Source organism: Bos mutus, chromosome 26 (assembly GCF_027580195.1).
Source record: "Bos mutus isolate GX-2022 chromosome 26, NWIPB_WYAK_1.1, whole genome shotgun sequence".
Taxonomy (NCBI): domain Eukaryota; kingdom Metazoa; phylum Chordata; class Mammalia; order Artiodactyla; family Bovidae; genus Bos; species Bos mutus.
The window spans coordinates 2,997,679-3,023,351 of NC_091642.1; the positions used below are offsets into that span (position 1 = coordinate 2,997,679).

Genomic DNA, 25,673 nt, shown 5'->3' on the forward strand with positions numbered 1-25,673 from the left:
AACCTTAGTATAGGGTGAAACACACAGTAAAAGCACTTAGATCCATTTAAATAAATTCTTTAAAAGCAGCAATTCTCAAAATACGGCATGCGTAATTTGCCTCTTATAAGATTTTAATGTGGTTGGGGAAGGGGTGAGAAGTATAGATACTGCAGACACAGTATTGTTAACAGGCTTTCTAGAGCATTCTGATACATACACCCTCAGGAAAAGGGAGGGCCTCAGCTAGGAGAGTAACCTGGAGAACTTACTTGCTTGAATCAATCCCAGTTGAAACTTTAAAACTCTCTGCTAGCTCAAGATGTGGTTGCAAAGAACAAAGAGTAAACAAGTACTATGACAACTGCCAGGCAGGAAACTGCGTGAGAACAGAATGTGAAAAATAACAAACCTGAGATACGATGACCTCAGGCTCCCGCGACACGCCGCCCACACGCCAGAAGGGGCTTGGTCAGAGGAGGCGGAACGCTCCTGCTGAAGGGCACGGGCTTCCCTGAGCTGGCCTGGCCAGCCTCACAGGGTCCATAGTCTTAAACGATGCTCCTTCTGCCTCGGCTGGGAGCCCCCAACCCAGGACACAGAATTCTGGGGATCTTCTGCTCCACTGAGGGGCTGGAAGTGATGCAATATTCCAACAAGCGTGGGGGCCAGGCAGGCAGGAGAGGATGGCCCGCTGGGGAGGGTACTCCCTCTGGCCTACGAGTCAGCTGCAGGCTCTCCTGAAGGCTGGACGGAGGGCCTCCCAGAAAACGCAGGGCTCTCCTCTGAGCAGGGAGGGGTCCCTGGGGTTAAGGGAGCCGGGAGCGTCACAGCAAACACGCTGATGAGGAAGGCTCCCCACCTCTGCACTCCAGGACTCCCCCTACACCCATACCCCCTTCACTGAGCCCCGCCCTGCTTTATTCAGACACTTCCACTTCTTTTTTCCCAGGGCCCTGAACCACAACAACGTGCTGGGTGTTACTTTCCACGAAAGAGGGGATGGGCTGCTCCTGGCGGCGACCTCTGGTCTCGATCCGAGACCTCAGACCCCCTTCCCAGCACCCTGAGCCCCGCGGCTGGCCGCCTGCTCCTGGGCTAGACCTCAGACCCCCTTCCCAGCACCCTGAGCCCCGCGGCTGGCCGCCTGCTCCTGGGCTAGACCTCAGACCCCCTTCCCAGCACCCTGAGCTCCGCGGCTGGCCGCCTGCTCCTGGGCTTTTCACGTGGTCTATTCCATTTCACCTTTGCCAGCCTCAGATGGTGAAGGCCGCAGACCCGGATTTCCAAGTCTGTTAGCCCTGAAAGCGCTCAGCAGCTCGAGGGTTGAGAGAAGTACATTCTCAGCAGCTGTTTCCTTCCCACCAAGGTGCAAGTGTTCACTTGTTCTAATCAACAGATGGGCCTTGGAAGGAGCCCCACCAGGTAACATCTCAGGAAGGTCAACAATTGTTAGAAGCCTTCATTTAGAATATAGGAGAACAGTGATGGCTACCAACCAGAACCTGTAAAGCATCTCCTATTTTAGCTATTTTCTCTTTAAATCGGTAATTCTTTTTTTTTTTTAATTCAGGGAAAATATCAGTACAAGCGTCCCGTGAGCACAAAGCTGCATCTTGCCATGGCTCCGAAAGAGAAACGGAGAGCAGCCTCCTTTCCCCACCACACACCCTCTGAGGGTGCCCTGGGCGGGCCCCAGGGTGAGGGAGTGACAGCGCGCCACAGCAGGCCCCGTGACCCCGAACGGAAGGGGCTCAGGGGGCCACACGCAGGACACGGTGGGGAAAGCAGGCCCGGGGACCCTGAATGGAGGCGGCTCAGGGGACCACACGCAGGACACTGCAGGGAAACGAACTCATTCTCCCCAAAAGGGCCTTACCCCTGACAGACGGGTAGGGTTCTTAAAGACCATTCTGAAACAGGGTTCACAAGAGACATAGAAGTACAAGAATCCTTTTAGAGGCTTGGTAGCAGAAGTTGCAAAGAAACTTCCCTCTAGCCAGCAGGTTTAAAAAATGCAGATCTTACTACTGTCATGCAACTGGATTTCATGGCTACAAGCTAATAGCTGTGACGAAGGAATTATTAAACTGTTAAATATTTCATTTAAAAAGGAACATTGCAGACACTTTAAAAAGAAAACTCAGAACTCATCTGTTGAAAACTGTCTTCTGTGAGACGGAACAGGGTGGAAGGCTGAACGCTCCCCGCATTCCCTGGGAGCAGCTTCTTGTGGCATCCGTCCAGAGCACTGCCAGGCCCTGCCCAGCAAGGGGACTCGGGGCGCCCAGGGAGGCCACCTCCAGCCCGGCAGAAGAAGCACACGGTGCCAGGGCAGTGGGCCTGCCTCCACCTGCCCGGCCACGCCTGCCAGGAGGGCCTCTGGGGCAGAGGGAAGAGAGCGCTGCGCACGTCCGAGTCTGACAGCAGTCTTCGCTTTCCCAGCCTGCTCTTCTCAACGCCCTGTGGAGCCCTGCTTGGCACAGTGCTTCTTTGGTCATTCCGGCTGCTTCTGCCACTGATCGCTAAGGCCACAGGTATTAAGAGGTATACTACACCAAGAAGCTAACATTTTTATGTGTCAATATTAAGAAGTGAGGGAGTATTCAGAGAAACTAAGTTAAAATGGTATTTTATTATGAAAGAAACAGTTAGATTTATTTCAGGAATAATAGCTTCATTAAAAACTGTTTCTTGAAGAAACATGAATTCAAAATAAACAAACCTGACCTCTGTAAGAGGTTTACAGGGAGGACCCGACCGCCCTAAAAATGCCTTGCTGAGTTACAAGGCAGCTAGCTCATTAGCAAAACACGAAAACAAATCCCTTTCACAAAACTCAGAAAACAAAACATTCATTTCTGTTTTTGAAGTTACATTAGTAAAACCATAATCCTACGAGGACTTAGAACACTTCTTACTCGCACTTGCCTCTCATTTTCGTTCCTTCATCAGCATCACAAACCTCACTGAACTGCCTCCCTTTCTGAGAGAAACCCCACCTGAGGTGGCCCACGGGCAAGGCAGCTGCCTAGGCCTCCCCCAGACTTCTGGTCAGGAGGATGGCCTAGCAGTTCCTTAGTAGAAGTACCCAGATAATCAATTTGTTACTAATCAGACTTCAGAAATGCTCCAAGGTAAGAAGATGCAGGACGTTAAATTTCCAATATGTGTCTTAGCCTACAAAAATGGTAATCCAGAAGGAAAAACACCAATACAGTATACTAACACATATATATGGAATTTAGAAAGATGGTAACAATAACCCGGTGCACCAGACAGCAAAAGAGACACTGATGTATAGAACAGTCTTATGGACTCTGTGGGAGAGGGAGAGGGTGGGAAGATTTGGGAGAATGACATTGAAACATATAAAATATCACATAAGAAACGAGTCGCCAGTCCAGGTTTGATGCACGATACTGGATGCTTGGGGCTGGTGCACTGGGACGACCCAGAGGGATGGTATGGGGAGGGAGGAGGGAGGAGGGTTCAGGATGGGGAACACGTGTATACCTGTGGTGGATTCATTTTGATATTTGGCAAAACACAATTATGTAAAGTATAAAAATAAAATAAAAAAAAATGGTAATTCTAATAGGCCCTGTTTTGTGACCAGTCTTACCAAAAAAAAAAAAAACCAAACCAGATGGTGAGCATCACCCTCATGTCAGCCGAGGAGTCTGAGAGGTGAGGTGGTGGTCCTGCCCGAGCAGGGGGGCCCAGGCAGCCAGCACAGCCAGTGCAGGGCCTCCAGGCTTGCAGGCTGGGCCGTGTGAGTCCTGGGGAGGTGCGGGACTCCAGCAGGAACTCCGTCACTGCTGCACTTCTAACCAAGCCGAGACAGGCAGGTCTGGTCTACACGTCTACATCTCAGAGGAACGGGGTGAAAGGTGACGCCCAAAGGATGCTCAATGTGCTCACAACCTCAGAGGCACGAAGACAAAATTTGTCAAGAAGCATTTCTTCCAGATAAACACACCTGCTCCTCCGACTGCAAAGGTTTCTCTTCCTGGTGGACCCCACAGCCATCAGGAGCTCTGGGGGTGCTGGAGCGCCCTCCCCGATTGGGCCTTCCCCTCTCACCCCAGTTCACCGGCTCCAAGACAGAGGAAGAGAGCAAAGCCAACCTTCCCTGAGCAGCAAGGGTGTCAGCACACCTGGGGTTAGTGCCAATTAACTCCGTGTTAGCAATCACATTACAACCACCCACCACCTCCCTTCTTAAACTGTAAAAATCCCCACACCTGGTCCTCGCCTGGGAGAAGTGATTGAGCTAAATTAGAAAAACCTGGCTGGCACAGGCTGCGGTGTGGGAAATCCTGGCCTGGGGGCTAGCACTGTCTGTCAGCAGGCGGCCTGGCCTCGGGGACCCTCCTGCCCCCACCCCAAATTCCAGCTGGAGGGGACCTGGCCCCAGTCACAAGTGTCCCCCAGCACTGCAGACCTGGTCCAACGGGGGTGGGCTACGGGGTGACTGTAGTCTTCATCCTTCCCAGTGCCTGCTTCCAGCTCGCCCTGGTTGCCCAGACCTACCATGACCATGACCCGCGGGAGAAGATGGCCACGCTCAGGCCCGGAGCCGGGAAGGGGGGTGGCAGGGCGCGTGTGGCCAGTTCCCACTCTCTTCGAGCTCTGAGGACAGGACTTCAGGGTTTTACAAGCTCACCCTCTGCTGACACCCTCATTATATTATACAGATACTTCCTGCCCTGTGTCATAATGTCTCTGCTCTGAAACATTCTAAACCTTAAACTTGAGCTCACTTATTTGACACGTGTAAGGACAAGGAAAGGTATTTGGCCAATCTGCTTCTGCTCCTGGTGGCAGAGCAGTAAATGGCAGTAGTGAACAGAAGAGCTCGCTGCTCCAGGATCCCCAAGCCTCTGCTTCAACGACAAACCCACATGTGAGTCCTCAAACTGCACAGCACAGGATCCCCAAGCCTCTGCTTTAAAGGCAAACCCACATGTGAGTCCTCAAACTGCACAGCACAGGATCCCCAAGCCTCTGCTTTAAAGACAAACCCACATTTGAGGTCCTCAAACTGCACAGCACAGGATTCCCAAGCCTCTGCTTTAAAGACAAACCCACATGTGAGTCCTTAAACTGCACAGCAGGACCCCCGCCCTGCACCTGGTGTGCGTGAGGCACACAGGAGCGTCAGGCACACCCTCGACCCGGCCGGCGACGTGCGAGGCTAGTTCCGGTTCCGAGCAGGTGGTGAGTGCCAGGCAGCAGTTGCCAAACTCAGCCACAGCGCCACCTCGGCCCGGGGGGGCCCCAACCTCGGGACGATGGAAGGCCCTGGACCTGAGCGTGGCGTGTGGCAAAGGCCTACCCAGCTCTCAATGGAGTCTTGTCCTGGAGACACGCCCACTGGACACAGCCCCACATGACGCTCAGGGGCTGATGCGTTCATGCTCAGCTTCAGTTCATTGTGGGCAAAGACCCCCAGGGTCCGACCTGGTCACTCCCCTGACCTTGCTGGTCAACTCAGGTATTAGCTCAACTTGCCTGAGCTTCTCTACCTGCTGTCCCTGAAAGCTCTGCTCCACCTTCAGTTGTGCTGAAAACTAGGGCAGCAGTTAGAATACAAATTCCACTTTGAAATTCAAGATTGCTTTAAATTCACCTCATCTAAAATCTCATGGTAATTTTTTTTTCTTAAGTGTATACACATGTGTGCATCTATACACATGTGTCTCTATGTACCTGTTGCTGTTGTTCAGGCGCTCAGCCGTGTCTAACTCTGTGACCCCATGGACTATAGCCAGGCTCCTCTGGCCTCCTCCATCTCCTGGAGCTTGCTCAAATTCTTTTCACTTGAGTTACTGATATAGATTCACTTACATTAAAACGACTGTGAAAAAAATCACTATGCAAAATAAACCTCCGCTATGTGTACAGAATGATATTAGTTGCCATAATTAAGCTCCGAACAAAAGCTGAAGGAGAACTTGTCTGGGAAAGTGTTTTTACGTTATCAGAGACTTTATGTGGCACTATCACGCTGCACATAGGAAGTTCTCAATTCATCCCTCAAGAATACGACATTTAACTGTGCTAAGTTTGAGATATTAGCCTGAAAACTTATTCAAGAGGACACGCCGCCACCGCCCACTCCAGGGTGTTAGCAGCCAAGCGTGTGGAGAGGCCGGTTGTCCACACGTGGGTCTTGGTGCTGCTGGCAAGCAGATTGTGTAAGTGAACAATAAGCTTACTGAAAAATTCTCTGCCATTCAGACGTGTTCCTATTTAAAACTCTCAGCCAGTGAGAGTCAGGAGTCGATCTGCATGCATCATTTTTATTGCCTTTGCCAAGAATTATGTGACCATGTGCCAAAACTAACACAAGCACTTGGAGCGGGTGGAGAGCGGGCGCTCCTGGCCGTGCTGTGTGGCACACGCTGCCTCTGTTCATTCGGGGGAAACACGCGGCAGGCGTGGTCAGCAGCCCGAGCCGGGAGGCGGCTGACAGTGATCAGGTCGGGCTCCCTGAGCCAGAGGCCGCGTGGTGGCCATGGTACCGACCTTTCTGGAAGATGGGATGGTGCAGCGCAGGCACGGGGAGCCCCTCAAGGACTGCGGGCTCGCGGAAGTAGGCGTCCAGCCAGGCCACGCACTGCAGCAGGGGCTCCAGCACTGCCCCGGAACCTCCGAGCTGCTCAGCGGGAGCGGCGGCCTCCGCAGGCCTGCAAGAGAGAGAACAAGAGAGACTCAACCTCCAGGCCCTGCCTCCACCTGCTGCCCCTAAACGGGTCACTGCACCCGTGCCTCCACCTCCGCTTGGAGGGACAGTTTTTGGAAGGATGTCCTGGGACCGGTGCTCGTCTGCAGGGTTCTGAGTGTCTGCAGTCCTGCCGCAGGGCGGGGGTGTGAGAACAAGGGCGACGAGCTCAGATGCAGATCCAGTGGGCATGAGCCCGCCCATTCCGAGACCACCACCCGCACCCACCCCCACTTCCTCTACAGTCACTGAGCATTCGCCATAAGAAAAATGTTCTCCAGAAATACAGTCAGAGTAGTTAAACCCACCTCCTCGTCCCTCCCACCACATTTCCACTGCACACCCCACAGCTCCACGTGCTCTACAGCTCTCAGGGGGCTTTGGGGGGACCCCACCCTGAGTCTGCACCGCGCCTCATGCTCCAGGGTGTCTGTTTGGTGTGCTGGTCACTCTGCGAGGCTGGTTTAGTTACAGGGCTATGATTTTCCTGCCTGAGACTCCTCTTTCTTTTCCAACCCTTCTTGCTCATTCCCTGTGGTCACTGCCCTTCCTCCCTCTCACCTCTGTAGGTTTAAGCCAACGCACCTCAGACTCGCTTCAGATGGTCTGTCTGTCTCTTCTCCTCACAGGCTCACCCTTCTGTCTGGGGGATCCCATGGCTCCCCTCACGGAGCTGACTTCTCCCCTTCAGCAGAGGCCGACTTTTAAGGGATATGCTCTGCTGGGCTGAGAAAACGTCCCTCTGCAGAGGGTCACTTCTGCTGCTTCCGAGCCCCAGATTTTTATGAGGGATCCAGTTTTTCTGAACTTCTGAGGATGGCACACCCACAGAAGCACCAGCACCCAGTTGATTTTAGACGTCATTCCTTCCTGAGCCCTATAGGCCTCCCGTCCCCGACCCAGGGGCAGGCGTGTGCGCCTCAATCTCCAGGTGTTTTCCTTCAAGGCACACCCACCCCCTGGCGAGGGTGTGACTGAAGCGGAGAGGCCTCACCGACTCGGCAGTACAGCCCAGCACGGGTGGGAGGCTGAGGCGCTGAAGCACCCGAAGCATGGGCCTGACCTCGCCGGCCTGAGGGGACATGCTGGTGTGTGTGGGGGAGGGGGCGCCCAGCCCTCCACTCAAGCCATGGGGAGCAGCTGAAGACCTTTAAGCCGGCTCTTGTGAGCTATGCTAGCTGGAGCCTGAGTCTCCGAGTCAGGGTGTGTGGTGGGTCTGAGAGTCCCGGGCGGGATGCATAGGGGAACGAGAGGCAGGTCAAGAAAGGCTTCCTGAGTGCATGAATGTGAACAGCATTAAGGAAGGAGCCAGCGAACAAATGGAAACAAGCCTTTCCAGGTGAGCAGGGGGTGGGAACCCTGAGACCCTGGCCCACAGAGCCAGCCCGTCAGGAGGTCCTGCGGCCACACGGCAGGCCCAGCCTTCTCCAGGATGCTGGCCCCCGGGATCGCAGGGAGAGGAAGCCCCAGATAGCGCCAGTGGCTGGCCCTGGGCTGACGGGGTGCTCCCTGCGGGACGGGGCTCACTCCACAGGCAGAAAGTGGCGTCTGTGAAACAGGGGGCAGGACGGCGTCTGGGGGGGTCTTCTGCCCCGATGTCTCTCCCCGCCAGGACGTCTGCCCATGGAGAGGCAGGAACTTCTGCCCCCTGCTTGGTATAAACATTCCTCTACATAACCGAGAAATTCCCAGTGACCCTCCTGCTGTGCTCCCTACCTACGGAGTAAGCAGGAAGCTGACTCTAAGGAAGAAAGTAGAGAAAGGCCATGGGCTCTGCCACCCTGCTCATGGGGCCGGGGCGGGGAGAGGGGAGGAGACGAGGTGTGGTGAGCTCGCTCAGACAAGGCACAGCACACCCAACCTGGTAAGCTCACACGTGGGGGCACGAGTGGGCAGCGGCCCACGTGCGACCCTGCTCATGCCCCCGCCCCGACCCGCATGGGAAGCAGGAAAGGGCCCGACAGCCCTGGCCGGCACCTGCTGCAGAGGCAGCGGGGTGAGGTGCTGGTGGGGGAGGGCAGCAAACGTGGGTGCCTGGGTCGTCTCTGGGGCTTGAGGGGTCTTCCTGGCCATCACACCCTGCAAACGGGGATCCCTGAAGCGGGGGCACACCATCCAGGAGACAGGTAGCTTAAGTTGAGAGTCAGGGGCTCTGCACCCACCTTGGGGAGTCACAACTCTTACTCAGATGCCCTGGTTCGCTCAGGGGCATCTGACAAAGGCTACGGAGCTGTGGGCATCCTGGGGCACTGCCCAGGTTGGGGGCCGCTTCCCCTGCGTTGCTAAGGGAATTGAAATGTGAGCTGAGTTTCCTAGCATTTCCCACTCTTAAAAGGATATTTGAAGAATTTTTATAGTAGTAAAATTCATCTTAAATTGATTTTTTATGCTTGTGCTAAAGATCTCAACCTCTGATTTACTCTGTAGTTCTCCTTTTTAACTCTTTCTCTATTGGCATTAGATAACTATTCATGGGTGAAATGTAATTAAACAGCTTTGATTCTGAAGCAAGGATTTATGATACTACATTTAAAATGAATGGCATTAAACACACACATAAAATCAGATTTTTAAAGCCATGACACAAATTTCCATTTCTACAATAAAATGAAATTTATTCTCTGCCCTGCCCTCTCCTCCAACCTCGCTCCGCTCGTCCCTGAAAGAGCTGTGGTGTGACAGGATCACAGCATCTCTAACGGCTGCTCTTATTATGGAGGAGTTTCTCCAGGCTTCCTACCGACGAACCTGAAACCCCAATCATTATGGGCTCCGTGGCCCACACTCATTTAAATCTCACATCCACATCTCCCTGGGAGCCGGGAGCCTAGCAGCTCACCTACCACCAAACGCACAGACCTGTGGCCACCGCCTCTGGGAAGCACCGCTGTGCGGGAGCCCAGCCCCCAGAAGGCCGCTGGAAGGCTAGCGCTGAGGACGGAAGCGAGACAAGGCCGCCCCACCGCCCGGGGGCCAGGCTGAGGCCGACCTCAGAGCCAATCCTCGAAAAGCCGCCCAGGACGCCATCGGTAAGAGCAGTACTGAGGCCAGTATCAGGACACTGGGGCCCTTATACTTGTTTTCAGTTGGCACAAGAGGGCTGGTAGTGGCTGGAAAATGAATTTGGCTTTATTGAGCTTTTTAACGTAACAATAGAGAACACAGGTACCTTCATACCGCAAACATAAAGTCACATATGTTTTGGTGTAAGAGTTTCTTCAAGAAACTTGCAATGCTGGCAACCCCAGGGACCCTGTAGGAAAATAAAAAGGACAGCAGAGTGCCGCCTTGAGGGGGCTGCCGGAACCTGGGTGTGTCGGAGAGCCCTGTGGGAAGCAGCCTGACCGATTCCCATGGGCCTGGAGAAAGAACGTTCTGGTGCTGAATTGCATTTCAGATTTGTCTGGACATGAACCTGTCCATCATTCCAAATCAGACACAGCAAAGCAGGTGACATGCTCCAGAACAAATGAAGTGTTTTCAATAAAGCAGGCAGGGACTCTCCCCAAGACGTTTCCAGAGAACCCACGAGTTCACAGCACTGATACGGCACAGGAGGAACCAGGAAGGCTGTTGGTTCCCCTGCATGAGGCCTCCAGGCCCGGGCCCGGGAGGACAGGAGGAAGAGTGGCAGCCTGGACCCAGGGGGCAGAGCAGGGGGAGCAGATGGGCCCAGGACACAGGCCCCACACGGGCGGCCCTGCCTGGCTCCAGGAGCCCTCCGGGGGCAGGTGAGGTGCAGTGCGCCAGGCTGGCTGAAGCCACCAGGAAGTGCTGCTCGAGGTGTCACCCCTGTGGGGACGACTGCGTGTGGCAGGCCGCCCAGCAGACCAGAGGGATGCCCCCAGCTCTGCCTTCTCCCATCTGTCCCACAGAATAGCTGGGCTCGACATGCCCACCCAGTGGGCAGGAGCTTTGGGTGTGTGGATTTTGGGGCGCCTCAAGGCTTCACTTTCAAGGAAAAGAAGGGGGTGGCAGAAGATGAGATGTTCAGATGGCATCGCTGACTCAGTGGACATGAATTTGAGCAAACTCTGGGAGATAGTGAAGGACAGAAGAACCTGGTGGGCTATACAGTCCATGGGGTTGCAGAGAATCGGACACGAATTAATCACTGACTTCAAGTCAACAACAAGGCTTCAACGACTGGCAGCGAAGAATCACTAAATCCTCCCATCTGAATGATTTCTACTCCCCATAGACATTACCATGTCAGGTACTTGGGCTTGTACCCCTTCTGACATGAGCAAGCAGGCCTGAAGTCCCGCGTCCCCTCTCTGGTCGGCCCTGTGCATCCTGCCCGCGGGTGACTATGCCGCCGCCGTGCCCCCGGCCTCCCTGGGACCTGGTGCCTCTTCCCCATCTCTTGCTTCACAGGGTGAAACTGAGCCTTACAGTTTTGGGAGCATTAAATGGTGATGCCAGAGGCTCACCTAAGAGAAGAACTCCACAGACTCGTGTTCCTGAGTCCACCTGGAGTCTGGAGCGGTGACGGGGAGGTGTCCTTCAGCAAGGCTGGAGATTAGCCTGCAAGGACGCACACGGACACTCGAGTCAGGTCTGACGTGAAGACGCCCAGAGCCCTGACTGCACACAGCGGCTTAGCACCCCTCAGGATGAGGAGCCTCACCTTGTCTGGCCCCCAGGACTCCAGGGTAGAGCGCCAGACCTCACAGCTCAGGTAGGGACACACGCACGGCACACACTTAAAACTGCAACAGACGCAACTTCATAAGCATCCTGTGGAGATGGGAAACGCACCATCACGCCCCAGTTAGCAGGCCTCTGGCCGAGTGGCTTGTGCTTGTGTCTGACGGGCTCGCCCTGCATCTGATTACGCCTTCTTGTGAGGCTCAGACGCTTTTCTTCCAGTGAAGCACTGAAGACATAAACCATGCTACCGGCTTTCAACAAAGACCCTTTAAATTTTTCTAAATGAGAGGCTGAACGAAGCCTTTAAATTCTTTATTCCAACCAAATTTAGTGGTCTGATTCGATTCAAGCATTTACTGAGGACCCGCTAAATACGGGGCTTATTGGCAAGAGTATCGACCTGTGGACTGCCAGCCCCCTGGGCAGGCAGGGAAGCTGAAGGTCCAACACAGAGGTATTCACAGCCTCCCTGATGGCTGTGCTGGAGGAAGCAGTCCCGCCCCAACTGGGACTTCCCTGTGTCACCCGATGCACAAACCAGGAAAGTGATGGCTCCGTGACACTGCCTGGTGGCCATCAGCTGTTTGGGCAAGAACCCTACATGGATGTGACGGAATCTGTGCAATTATTTGAAGATTCCAGAGTTGTATTAGGACACAGAGTAGAAAAAGGAGAAACTGTTGCTCCAGCGGTAAGAAACACAGGTCTCAAACTACACAACTGAGTCAGGGGAGGCAAACAGGAGGTGCACCAGGCGGGGCCCAGGGGTCCACCTACGGAAACAACCAGAGCCTCCCTGCTGCTTATCAGGTGATGCTCTACACGATCCGTGTGTCATCTTGCCTCTTTCTCACACGATCCTAAGAGCAACATGCACTCAACTATGAAACACAGGGAAAAGATGAATAAACATGCATGAAATACTGGCAACAGGCCTAAGTTCATATATATATATAAATGACGCATAACACGCAAACATTAATTCTATGAGACCAAAGCACCTCCTACTTGTAACATGACTTTGTGGACTGACTTTCGCATGTCTGGTTGTAGTACCTACTTCAATGACGCTTATATGCAGAAGGAAGAGACTGCGTATCAGACGAGTCAGAGTCAGTGCTGAAGGCGGCCCAGGCCTAGTTCCCAGGGATGGCAACAGGACGGCGAGCCCGAGTTCTGACCGTCAGCTCGGCGAGCCTGTGCTGAGGTTTACTGTGTGGTTCATGAAGAGAGGGAAGAATTTCTGCTTCTCACCTTCATGCTTTCTGCCCCACAGTCACACCCCCTGAAACGAACTCTACATTCATGATCCCATCACAGGCCACCGATGGCTCATGGTCAAGTCAACAAGGGAGGAGGAAGAGGCTGTCTCAAGTTCAACTGGGCCCCCTTTTACTCTCTTTCTGCATGGTCACAGGTATGTTTTTAACAGGCATCCTAAGCCCCCAAAATCTGGGGCTCAAATTAATGTCAGAACCTAAGCAAGAATTCCTCTGTAGCAATTTGCTGTGGTATTTTAAAACACCGACCAACAACACAGAGAAAATTTTATGTAAATTTTCAACCCCCCCATATAATGTACATAAGGACTGTATTTTTTAAAACAAATTGCTTCTTTAAAATATATCAACAGTAATACATATTTTAAGAGACAATTTAAACAGTATACTTGGCAGATAAGAATGCCTTAAAAAGTCTGTCTACTTTCTCTCCTAAATGTTCATGTTGTTAAAAGGAAAATTGTATTTTATCAACACTTTAACATATCATTAAAAATCTCTACTATTTGACAGATGAAGATAAAAACACCCCAAAACTATAGATGAATTATCAGGTCCCTAATGATTCCAAAACAATTACAGGATGCAGAGCAATCTAGTTAAATTTTATTCAAAAGCTTACTACACTTGTGTTTTCTTTTATTTTTCTATCAAGAAGCCCATGAGGTTTAGGCACAATTCATTATGTATGAGACCCCACTTGCAGTGCTCGACTGTTGATTAATAGCAAAGTTTGCTGTATGTACATTTGCAACATTAGATGCGTACAATATGCTAACTTATTCTTTCACTGAAACTAATTATTTACAAAAATGACTACTTGAGACTACAATTTATTAAATGCATGCATCCAGTCTCAATTTGGCCCCCAAAGACAGCCTGGAATGAAGATCTTTTACTTGATGTGACAACTTCTAGAAACACTATTATTAATATTGTAAATGTGGCAAATAAAGAGTTCAAATAGCCTTACGTCTATGTTGTATTTGCTTTCACCACTGAAGCAGTGAACAAAGCAGCTTTCCAAGGTTTCACACACACAGTTGAGGTATATTCCTTTTTCCCTGCTTAACTTAGCTTCTTACAAGTAAGATGCATGTACGTTAGCAATGAAAGAGTTTTAAAAAGAAATAATACCTAACATTAAAAAATACTATTAAAAATCCTGATCAAATTGCTGCTTAAGTATATTTATTACAATTCTATCAAGAATTTAATTTGTTGAAAAATATCTGTAAAAACATAAAATTTTTAAAGTCATTCCATCAGTCGCATCAAATTCTTTTTTAATTTAATTTAATTTTTAAACTTTACATAATTGTATTGGTTTTGCCAAATATCAAAATGAACCCGCCACAGGTATACACGTGTCCCCCATCCTGAACCCTCCTCCCTCCTCCCTCCCCACACCAGCCCTCTGGGTCGTCCCAGTGCACTTTCTTGGTACTCCCTCCAGAGTACTTTTTTCCAAAGGATCTTTGGGGTTAGGTAACGTCACATTATTCAACAATTCTGCTCCCTCCTCCCAGAAAAAAACACAGGAGAAAGCAGTCCATTAACGAGAATTACAAACATCTCGTCTTTGGATACAGATGTCAAGTGGGGCACCTGGTTAACAGAGAGCATTCTTCAGGCTGACTCCACAAGGCACGGGGCCAGCTGCCCGAGTGGCCTACAGTCTGGTCTCTCTCTGCTGGGCCAACCTGAATACCCTCCAAAGCTGCTCCTCTGATGCTCTCGAAGCCCCTGTGTGGCCCTGCTCTGCTGTGCTGAGGGTGTGTGACACCGTGGGCCTAGAGGAGATGACAGGGCACACTCTTTCCTCCACATGCCAAGACAAGAACATCAGTGTCTGTGCCCCAAAGACGAGATAACAGGGCAGGAGGGTGTCATCCGCGGCCAACTGCTCCCTGACATTAAAGTTCTGCATGGACACCTGAGGAAAAGGAATACACGTCCTTCTGGTCTGGACACAGGATTTTAGGGACAGACACGAACAGAAATGTCAGGCAGAGGGTCTCTATAGCAAACAAGAGTTATGATGAAAGGTAAGTAGCATGAGAATGGAAACTCTCAGGGCACGCAGTCAATAGGGGCAGGCGAGGACTGCTTTTCCATCTTGCAGTTCAATGTCCTGACTCTCAGTAACACAGCCGAGGTCAGACACAGTTAAGGCAGCTGACTGTGCAAGTCTCAGGGGAGAGACGTTCTCAACGTCACACCTTCTTCAAACACCATGGCACTGTGGACAGGATGGATCCACTAAGGCAGGATCAACTACATGGAAACAACTCAAGGGAAACCCTTGTATACAGCTTCACAGCTGCTATTTACTGAGTGTCTAACATGTGCCATGCATAGCATTAGAAACAGTCCTGTGTTTTATTCCTCCCAGCAATCCCCGAGGAGGCATTTTTTAATGTTCTCAAAGAGGAAACTGAGGCCCAGAGGTGATGTAGTAACACTGATCAGTGCATCAAGGGATGAAACCAGAATGTGAATTAAAGTTTGTTCGATTCCAGAGACCTTAATCTGACCATCGCCATAAAGCTGAAGTACTTTTGTCCATCTCGTTGAAATGGAAACAAACAGCCCCTCTGATGCCGACGAGCCCTATGCTCACCCGCTCTATTCTGGAGAGCATATGGACTGGACAGCATTTGGATTTTCTTACTTTTAGGAACTTCTGTCATTCCTCCCCGCTCCACGGGACTATAACCCTGGCCCACCGCCCTACCATTCAAAGATCATGCGGCTGTGAGTGTTGCCTCTAGTTCTGTTATATTCTAGAAGCTTCTGAGAAGAGACACTAGGTGCCCACACTTCAGGGCCTCAGGCTCATACACAGCGGCCACTGGCACCACTGCTCCTCAGCCTCACAGGAAGGCCACGCTCCTGTCTGAAGGCCTCAGTGACCAGTTCACTCAGCACACAGTGTTCCTCCACACAGGCAGGAGGCCTAAGTCTTAGAATTCTCCCAGCCCATCACCCCCATCCTCATCCCCCAGAAGCAAAACCCAGAGTGCTCAAGGCACTGTCCCAGGTGGGCTGGTGCTAGTAAGGCAGGTGTGGCCCAGGCTTAGGGGGACAGGCTTCCTACCACGGCAGCTCAGGCGTCTGACTGAAGGCCCCCCCACCTCCACAGAGCCGCCCAGTGCTGCCACCCAGCCCTGGGGCCCTCGCTCGGGCCCTCCCAGAGCTCTGTGCGTGCCTGCTGAACGGGTGCGTGAACAAGAGGCACTGGGGCCAGCACGGCCACTCCAGCACACGTGCTGAGAAACACCTGCATTCCAGATTCCATTTTTCCAATGAATAATTTGCTGAAAACCATTCCCCTGGGTGGGGGGAACCCATAAAGATTTTCTAAACAGGGAAAGCCGCATTTCTTGCCTTTTCAGATTGTGCAGCAGATTGCAGATAACAGTTTGTTAAAGCCCAAGGAGCGGGCCTCACACCCGATTGTGCTCAGTTTGACAGGACTCCGGTCAAACCTAGAAATGTTTCAGGTTTGAAGACACAAAACTAAACGGCCTTTCCTTCGTGGGTCTTCCATTCCTGCTCGAGAGAAAGCAATGAATTGAATATTGAGATGAAACAGAAGGACGATGTATTTAAAGAGCAAACACTTAACTTGCGCCATGACTGCACATGACCACGCAAATGTAGACACAGACTACCCAGTGTTAAGGCTGATCATGCTGCACCTTCGTTTCTCCTTTAGAGCTCCCAGCCTCCCAGGAGGAGGAGGGGGTCTCAGGGGGTAGAAACCCCTCGACTACCCCCATGACACACAGAGGGCCCAGCAGGGCCTCCTGCAGGCTCCGCCTTCTCATCTGCTGCAGAGAAAACCAGCCGACCACAAGCAGGAACCAGGAGCACCACACCCCCGCCTAGGCCGCCCTGGAGCTCAGGCTGTGTTCAGGGCCCAGGAGCGTCCCAGCGGCAGAGCTACGACAGGGAAGGGGCGAGCCTGGGCCTGGGAAGCTGCAGCTCCCTGCTCCGAGCCTCGTCCCCGACACACGGGCTCCCACCGCAAGCAGTTTCTGATGTGTCCACCTTCGTGAGGGGACGGCTCCCCTCCTCCCGTGATCCGTGAAGGAGCAATGACACCGCTGGGACTACCGGGGCCAGAACACATTGCCTGCCCAGTGCAGTTTCCAAACCCAGTCTCTCTTCACAGCTGCAGGTCGACTTTGTCATGATGCAGTTCAGCTTTTTTCCATCTTAGCAAGGGAGTATGTCTTAATTTAAATGCTAAAATAATAACTGAGTGTTCTGAAGACACTACTCTTTTCTTTCCAAAAGGCATGTATTACACAAGGACTGACCTCCATGGGGTTGCTGCTGCATTGCTGCTGCGTCGCTTCAGTCGTGTCTGACTCTGAGCGACCCCACGGATTGCAGCCTACCAGGCTTCTCCGTCCATGGGATTCTCCAGGCAAGAACACTGGAGTGGGTTGCCATTTCCTTCTCCATGGGGTTAAGTCCCATTAACTCGGGCACTGGGCTTATTAATAAATAATCCCGTCACTAAATTACCTGTCTTGTACACTGGTCTGTACAGTACTAAATAAATAATAGATAGTTCCCTATAATCAAACACACTGAAGTTTTTTAAGAAAAGTGTAGCTTCTGTTATAATAAAGCAGTTTCATCTGGAAACAACTTTCTGCAGCTCCCTTCTCAGAAGGCCATTCTTTGCTACCTTATTGTTGCAGCTGGAGCAAGTTAACTGGTGAGCATAGCTGGAAACACTATTTAATATCAGACAAGTATATTGACTATACGTTAGTGGCCAAAAAAATCTCAAGCAAGTATTAAATGGACAGTTAATGTAATTGTATTTTAAAGCACTGAGGTCATATTTAATTTTGAATTGAAACTCTTAAAATGAGCTTCCTGGCAATGACACAGAATAATAAACCAATGTTAACTACAAAAAAAAAAAAAAAAACCTAAAACTCACATTATTAAAATAAATCCTTCTTCCAGAATACTTATATTTGCAAGATAGATTACAAGCAGCAGGAAGCATTTGTACTTCTTCAGCAAGTACCATCCCTGGCGCTGGAGATGGGGCTGTCAGCTCAAAGGGGGATATCATTCTGAACCGGGGGCTCACGTGCCATTCCCACTGCCCTTCTGCTACGAGCTGGCGCCTCTCCCAGCATCTTCTGTCTGTCTTCCAGGGTGCTCAGACTGAGTTCAGCAACACCCCGGGGTCTTCCAATCACAGGTCTACCACCAAAGGACCTGATTATGTTTGGGAGCAGGAAGCCCAGAAAATGAGGTTGGGCAAGGTTTGAGAAGAATGAGCAGAGGCAGGATGGAGTGTGAGGAGGAAGAACAGGGTAAAAAACATTTCAGCTGCAAAGCCAGCCAATTAAAATTCCCTTTAGGAAGCACCAATTTCTACTCAAAGCAGGCTGGAGAGTCCAGCTTTATATGCCTTTTTCCTCCTCTTAAAAATCAACACAGCTCTGGGTGCTGTCACATTTGCAGGCAGGCAGGCAGGTCCGTAGACCGTGCTCTGCGCCTGGACCGGGTCCCCAGGGAGGAGTGAGGGGCGTCACAGGACTTCCAGCAGAGCCCTGCAGCATTTATTCACAGGAACCCTCTGACAGCCAGAACGAGGGAAGAAGCCCCACGGGCGCTCCCTGCAGCCAGCCAACGGCACCTCCACTTCCGAGGGCACTGAGCCTTGATCGGACTCCTGAACCTGCCCCTCCGAGCTGAAGAAGTGCAGAGGGGAGCCTGCAGGTTCTAGGCAGCATGTCCTTTTTCTGCTGCCCCGCTCGGGACCACCCCGTCCCCGAGGCCAGGCTGGGGCCTGGGCCACGTCACTCTGCCCACAGGAGCCCTCACTGTTCCAGAGTTGCTTCTCTTCTCTGGTTCCAAGTCTTCAGCCCTCAGTGGCACTTCCCTCTTTCACTGCTCACCATGCTCCTGACAATGCTGCCCCCAGAGGTCCAAAGGCCATCCCAGTGCCCCATCCTGACTGTAATTCTCTTTAGCTTTTATCTGTCTAATTCAGTCACTCAGTACTGTCTGACTCTTTGTGACCCCATGGACTGCAGTACGCCAGCCTTGCCTGTCTATCACCAACTCCCGGAGCTTGCTCAAATTCATGTCCATCAAGTTGGTGATGCCATCCAACCATCTCATCCTCTGTCATCCCCTTCTCCTCCTGCCTTCAATCTTTCCCAGCATTTGCAATGAGTCAGTTCTTCGTCTCAGGTGTCCAAAGTATTGAAGCTTCAGCATCAGCCCATTCAGGACTGGTTTGATCTCCTTGCTGTCCAAGGGACTCTGAAAGAGTCTTCTCCAACACCACAGTTCTAGAGCATCAACTCTTCCATGCTCAGCTTTCTTTATGGTCCAGCTCTCACATCAGTCTGTGACTAGTGGAAAAACCATAGCTTTGACTAGATGGACCTTTGTTTGCAAAGTAATGTCTCTGCTTTTTAATATGCTGTCTAGGTTGGTCATGGGCTTTCTTCCAAGGAGCAAGTGTCTTTTTTTAATTCATGGCTGCAGTCACCATCTGCAGTGATTTTGGAGGCCAACATAAAGGCTGTCATTGTTTCCATTGTTCCCCCATCTATCTGCCATGAAGTGATGGGACTGGATGCCACGATCATCATTTTTTGAATGCTGAGTTTTAAGCCAGCTTTTTCACTCTGCTCTTTCACTATCATCAAGAGGCTTTTTAGTTCCTCTTTGTTTTCTGGCATAAGGGTGGTGTCATGTACATATCTGAGGTTATTGATATTTCTCCCGGCAATCTTAATGCCATCTTGTGCTTCATCCAGCCAAGCATTTCACATGATGTACTCCGCACAGAGGTTGAATAAGCAGGGTGACAATATACAGCCTTGATGTACTCTTTTCCCAATCTGGAATCAGTCCATTGTTCCATGTCCGGTTCTAACTGTTGGTTCTTGACCTGCACGTAGCTTTCTCAGGAGGCAGGTCCGGTGGTCTGGTATCCCCATCTCTTGAAGAATTTTCCACAGTTTGTCGTGATCCACATAGTCAAAGGCTTTGGCATAGTCAATGAAGCAGATGTAGATGTTTTTCTGGAACTCTCTTGCTTTTTCTGTATGTTGGCTAGTTGATCTCTGGTTCCTCTGCCTTTTTAAAATCCAGCTTGAACAGCTGGAAATTCTCGGTTCAAATACTGTTGAAGCCTGGCTTGGAGAATTTTGAGCATTACTTTGCTAGCATGTGAGATGAGTGCCATTGTGTGCTAGTTTGAACATTCTTTGGTGTTGCCTTTCTTTTGGGTTGGAATGAAAACTGACCTTTTCCAGCCCTGTGGTCACTGCTGAGTTTTCCCAGTTTGCTGGCATATTGAGTGCAGCACTTTCACAGTATCATCTTTTAGGATTTGAAATAGCTGAGCTGGAATTTCATCACCTCCACTAGCTTTGTTTGTAGTGATGCTTCCTAAGGCCCCCTTGACTTTGCATTCCAGGATGTCTGGCTCTAGGTGAATGATCACACACCATCGTGGTTATCTGGGTCATTAAGATCTTTTTTGTAGTTTGTATCGATCTGTCTAAGGCTAGAATAATTTTGGGACCCTTTGAAAAGGATTCAGAGATGCTCAAGGAAACTATAGAAAAAGAAATGGTAACTTAAAAAAGGGAAGTCTTATTATGTGAAAATAATCGGCATCAGATACTACAGAAGAAGGATTTTACCTTTATAAATAATGAGATGTTTATTTTTAAGAGATTTGAATTGCAGTGAAAGCATAAATGTAAACACCTCACAGAACTCAAGGATCCCTGGAAGTGGAGACTCCCCTGAGCATCGTGGTCAAGACCAGCCCGGGCTGCTCTGCTTGCCTCCTTCCTCTCTTTCCTCCACATCTGCGAGGAGACCGCCAGAGAGGGGCGGGTACAGAAATCCTCCAGCAGGAACGAGGATGCTACAGGAACTTCAGTTGTCACGGGCCTGTGAATGCTGACTTGTGACCACCTATATTTATTTTTGTGTAGTGAAGACTGGGTGAAACTTAGTCTTGCCCACTTTGCCAGAGCTAGTTCACTCCAGGAAACTAGTTTATCAGGGTGCAGCATCACTGCCATACTGGGAACCGCAGACTGACAGCAACAGGAAGTCTGGGACCACCCGCCCCGCCCTGACTGCTGGCCGAGGTTCTAAGTGGACTCTCCTGGTCGCCATGTCACCAGGTGAGGGCCTGCAGATGACATCCAGCTGCCGCCTCCGGCTTCTGCTTGGGACGGCCACTGAGGTGCTGGCAGCCCCTCCATTCAACTTGACATGTCACATGCCACCGTCCACCCAAGCCAGTAATGCCTTCTGATTTCCCTACTCAACAGATGGTTGGATGGCATCACTGACTCAATGGACATGAGTTTGAGCAAACTCCGGGAGATGGTGAGGGACAGGGAAGCCTGGCGTGCTGCAGTCCATGGGCGCAAAGAGTCAGACATGACTTAGTGACTGAGCAGCAGCAACAACTGCTCTGACAGTGGCACAGCAACACTCGCACCCGGCAGGCTGGGAACCCCTGGACATGTGCTCTGGTCTCCTTTCCCCACTGTTACCACTGCTGAGTGCCCACGCCTCCTGGACGCGGCCATGACCTATGAACTGGCCTCCCCCCTCTTGGCTCCCATCCAGAGAGACCACCAAAGCCAGACACACTCCCCAAACCTTCCCCTGCCAAGCCCACACCACCTCCTGCTCACAGCGTCTCCCACCTCCTCTTCACAAACAGAATCAAGTCTGAACTCCACATCTGGGGCTAGTCAGAGACGGCACAGCCTGGCCGTGACTTGGGCCCTCCCCTGGGGGTGCTGAGCTCCAGCCAACCTGGCATCTGCCCTTCCCCATCCAGTCTCTGTGCCCGGAGCTGACGCTGGTCCAGGAACAGCTGCTGCTGGCTGGGGCCACTCTGGCTCACCGGCATGCACGAACCTCTCTCAGAACACTAAGAGCAGTCGGAGTGCTGAACCTCCATCTCTGTGCACTCATTTCTCCAGCTCTCAGGCTACGTGGACTGGTCAGATTGGCTTCCACAAACACACCCACACATCCGGGCATCTCTGTGTCACTCACAGCAACTGAGGCTTCAGTGCCTTTTGTGAAATGCCTGCAGCACTGGGTGAAGTGCTAATGAGAAAGCCTCTGATGGTGTGGACCACAGCAAACTGGGGAAAAGTCTTCAAGAGAGGAATACCAAACCATCTCACCTGTCTCCTGAGAAACCTGTATGCAGGTCAAGAAGCAACAGTTAGAACCAGACACGGAACAATGGACTGGTTCAAAATTGGGAAAGGAGTATGTCAAGGCTGTATATTGTCACCCTGGTTATTTAACTTCTATGCAGAGTATATCACGTGAAATGCTTGGCTGAAGCACAAGCTGGAATCAAGATTGCAGGGAGAAACATCAACAGCCTCAGATATGCAGATCATACCACTTTAATGGCAGAAAGAGAAGAGGAACTAAAGAGCTTCTCCATGAGGGTGAAAGAGCAGAGTGAAAAAGTTGCCTTAAAACTCAATATTCAAAAAATGAAGATCATGGCATCTGATCCCATTACTTCATGGCAAATGGAGAAAAAGTGGAAACAGTGACAGATTTTATTTTCTTGGGCTCTAAAATCACAGCAGATGGAACTGCAGCCATGAAATTAAAAGATGCTTGCTCCTTGGAAGAAAACCTATGACAAACCTAGACAGCTTATTAAAAAGCAGACATCACTCCACTGACAAAGGGTTTTTCCAGTAGTCATGTATGGATGTGAGAGCTGGACCATAAAGAAGGCTGAGCACCAAAGAAATCTTTTCAAACTGCGGTGCTGGAGAAGACTTCTCAAAGTCCCGTGGATAGCAAGGAGATCAAACCAGTCAATCATAAAGGAAATCACCCCTGACTATTCATTGGAAGGACTGATGCTGAAGCTCCAATACTTTGGTCACCTGATGCAAAGAAGTGACTCACTGGAAAAGACCCTGATGCTGGGAAAGGCTGAAGGCAGGAGGAGAAGGTTGGATGGCATCATCAATTCAAGGGACATGAATCTGAGCAAACTTAGGGAGACGGCGAAGGACAGGCAAGGCTGGAGTGCTGCAGTTCATGGGGTCACAAAGGGTTAGCCATGACTTAGTGACTGAACAAGAACAAAAGGGAAAATTTCTAGAAGAGGGCGAGTTGTGGCAAAGAGATGTCACTGAATGTCCTGAAAAATGATTTTAGAATTTACACTCAGAGTAACTATAACTACTTTTTTGATATACTCTATTGCCTTATTGAATTCCTAAGATTTTTTTGTGTTTTCCATCAACTTTATCATGCATTCTCAAGGCATGATAATTAAACTTAAGCTAAACTAGTTAAAACACATGCAAATACATAATATAAACCTGCAATATTTTAACATCTTTCTACATCATGTCTTGGTTTTGATCAAAAGTTAAAACATCTAAGAAATGGTTTTATGAACCAGATCTAAGGCACACAAGGAGAATTGCATGTTTTTCAGCTTTTGATTCCACCCAGAGCCCAAGATTCAATAGACTTCCACGGACTTAAGAGCTTTCTGGAAGCGTTTACTGCTTTCCGAGGCTCAGGTTTAGTAGTCCTACTTCTATACTCTGGGCGAGCACCACAGCTCCTCCTCGTCGCCCTCCTCCTGGGCACGGCTGGTCCAGCACACAGGTCCCCGGAAGCCTGGCGTTTGAAGGCCCGCCTCCAGTGTGGGCACACTGCGTTCACCCCTTGACTCTTGGCTGGGCTGCCCACAGTGTGGTCAGAGCGCAGCCTAGAGGCCTCTCAACTCTTCCCAGAGAAATGGCCCTCTGCCTCGGTGCACACGGTCTTCAAAAGAGCTGGCGTAACTACCCAGGAAAACAGACTAAGAGAGTACAGAAAAGGGTATGTATGCCTGCGTGAATCCACAGACCTGCTCCACCATGCTGCTTCCTTCCTTAAACATCATAAAGACATAAACACGTCAGAACTGAAAGTGAACCCAGCTCTTCAGCAACTGTCCTCTTTCTGGTTCCCATGTCCCTGTCAATCAGTTCAGTCGCTCACTTGTGCACGACTCTTTGTGACCCGTGTCCCCTCACTCTTAATTTATTAAGATCAAACATCTTCCTGCCAATTAGTATACACAGAATCAACAAACGTACTTGAAGAAAATGGACTCTAATTTCCAAGAATCAAATCAGGAACTCCAGCACCAGTTGGGTCTGGAGCCGAACTCCTAGGCTTGCAAAAACTGCAAACTACCTGAGGTGCCACTTTCACTTAAGTATATAAAGGGAAAACGGGAAATAAAATACATGCACCAGAGACTTGTGACTCTGTTGAACATATTAAGAAACAAAGGATCAAAAAGAAACAGATGTTTTTTCTTAAACAAAACAACCCTGCCCCCAACAAAACTATGTAACACATATGGGTGCATTCCCGGGCAGCAGGGAGGTGAGGGATGGGCTTCAGTTCTGATGGGTGAGAGCCCCCCACGCCCAAGGCAATGGTTCTCTCCCTCACCGAGCTCACGGGCAACAGTGTCACTACCTTCAGTGCGTGAGTACGTGCCAAGAACTCACTGTCTGTGGCTCACTATGCCAGGTAAAAAGGGGGCGGCAAGATGAGTAAAACACAGCCCACGATGCTGTCTACCAGCCCAGCACGGAAAGGAGGGAGCTGCCTGCCTCAGACAGGTCCACATTCAGTCATCTTTCCTTCTCAGGAGGCAGGTCCTCAGAGAATGCCCCTGGCTCCGCCCAGATCCGGGCATACAAGAGACCCCAACATCCACCTAAAGCAGCTTCCTCACTTCTCCCTGAGTCCCAGGTCATCACACCCTTCAGACCCACTCCTGGGGTTTCCTGGCAGGTCACGGGCTCAGGGTGCCTCACCTGACCCAGCAGGAGAACACGCTGCCTGGGATGAGGCCTGTCGCCCTCCTTACCACCTGAAGTCCCCCTTCAGGCCCACCTCTGCAGCGCCCGAGTAGGCGATTTCCAGTTAAAGATTCCTGGGTTTGCTTCTCTCCTGACTCAATATACTAAGGGAGTGTAAAACCTTCTATGTTTAAAAGAACACGCTTGGCCCCCTTCCCCAGCAGACACCAGTGCCCCCCGACGCGGTCTGTTTAAAAGAACATGCTTGGCCTCCTTCCCCCGGAGACACCAGTGCCCCCGACGCGGGTCTGTTTCTATTGCCTCAGACATTAAGTCTGAAGAGCCACCGATCTCAGAGACTTAAATAAACTTCTGAAGCCAAAGGAGTAATTTTCTCTATGATTGACATTAAAAAGTGGCATGAAGCGGGATGGCGGATGGTTGTTGGGCACATCTGCCATTGTGCATTGTCTGAGACTTAAGAATAATCAAGAGTGAGGGGAAGAAAAGGTTCACTGGCCAACTTGAAAAGCTAGGGAATAATTAAACAGTGTACTTCATAAATAAACCTAGAATTAGAAACACTTCTTATTCAATAATTTAGAAACCCAGATCTGCACATGCAGACAACTCACCACAAAAACGGGAAACATTTCATTTTCTGTGAGGTGCACCTGCTCATCTCAAAAGCTGACAAGCAGTTGTTTCATTAGACTTCATGTAATGACTAGGTGCTATTTATGCGACTGTCTCGGAATGAGCTCGAAGCACAGTCAGGAATTCAAAATTCAACTGTTCTGATAACACCAAGCATTAGCCCGTTCACTCACTGTGCAAGCTACTTTGAAACCCTAGTTTGAACCACCTGGTCACGGAAAGCACACCTAGCTGAATGTGGAAAAAGCCCAGGGAGAGGAGCAGCCTAGGAAGACGGGCACCCGCTGCCAAGGCCCCGGTGGCCATCAGCCAGGAGGTGAGAGGGAGAGTGGAGCCAGCAGGCCTTGGGGGACGAGTGTCGTCTTCATCCTAAGAGCGCGGGAAGATGTCAGAAAGTGTTAGACAAGGAGCGAGAGGGCAGGATGGGCCCTGCCAGCAGCTCTCCTGGGCTGCTGGGACCCGGCAAGGCTATCCACGACC

At 50.7% G+C, this 25,673-nt stretch overlaps 1 protein-coding gene across 4 annotated transcripts in view; it reads right to left on the minus strand.

Annotated features, from left to right (window-relative positions):
* MGMT (O-6-methylguanine-DNA methyltransferase) overlaps positions 1-25,673 on the minus strand; it is a 278,115-nt gene that overhangs the window by 32,368 nt on the left and 220,074 nt on the right. For all 4 annotated transcript variants that reach the window (XM_070363502.1, XM_070363503.1, XM_070363504.1 and 1 more), the window contains one exon: positions 6,514-6,674. In XM_070363502.1, coding sequence (XP_070219603.1) covers positions 6,514-6,674 — 161 coding nt within the window. The remainder of the gene's footprint in view (positions 1-6,513; positions 6,675-25,673) is intronic.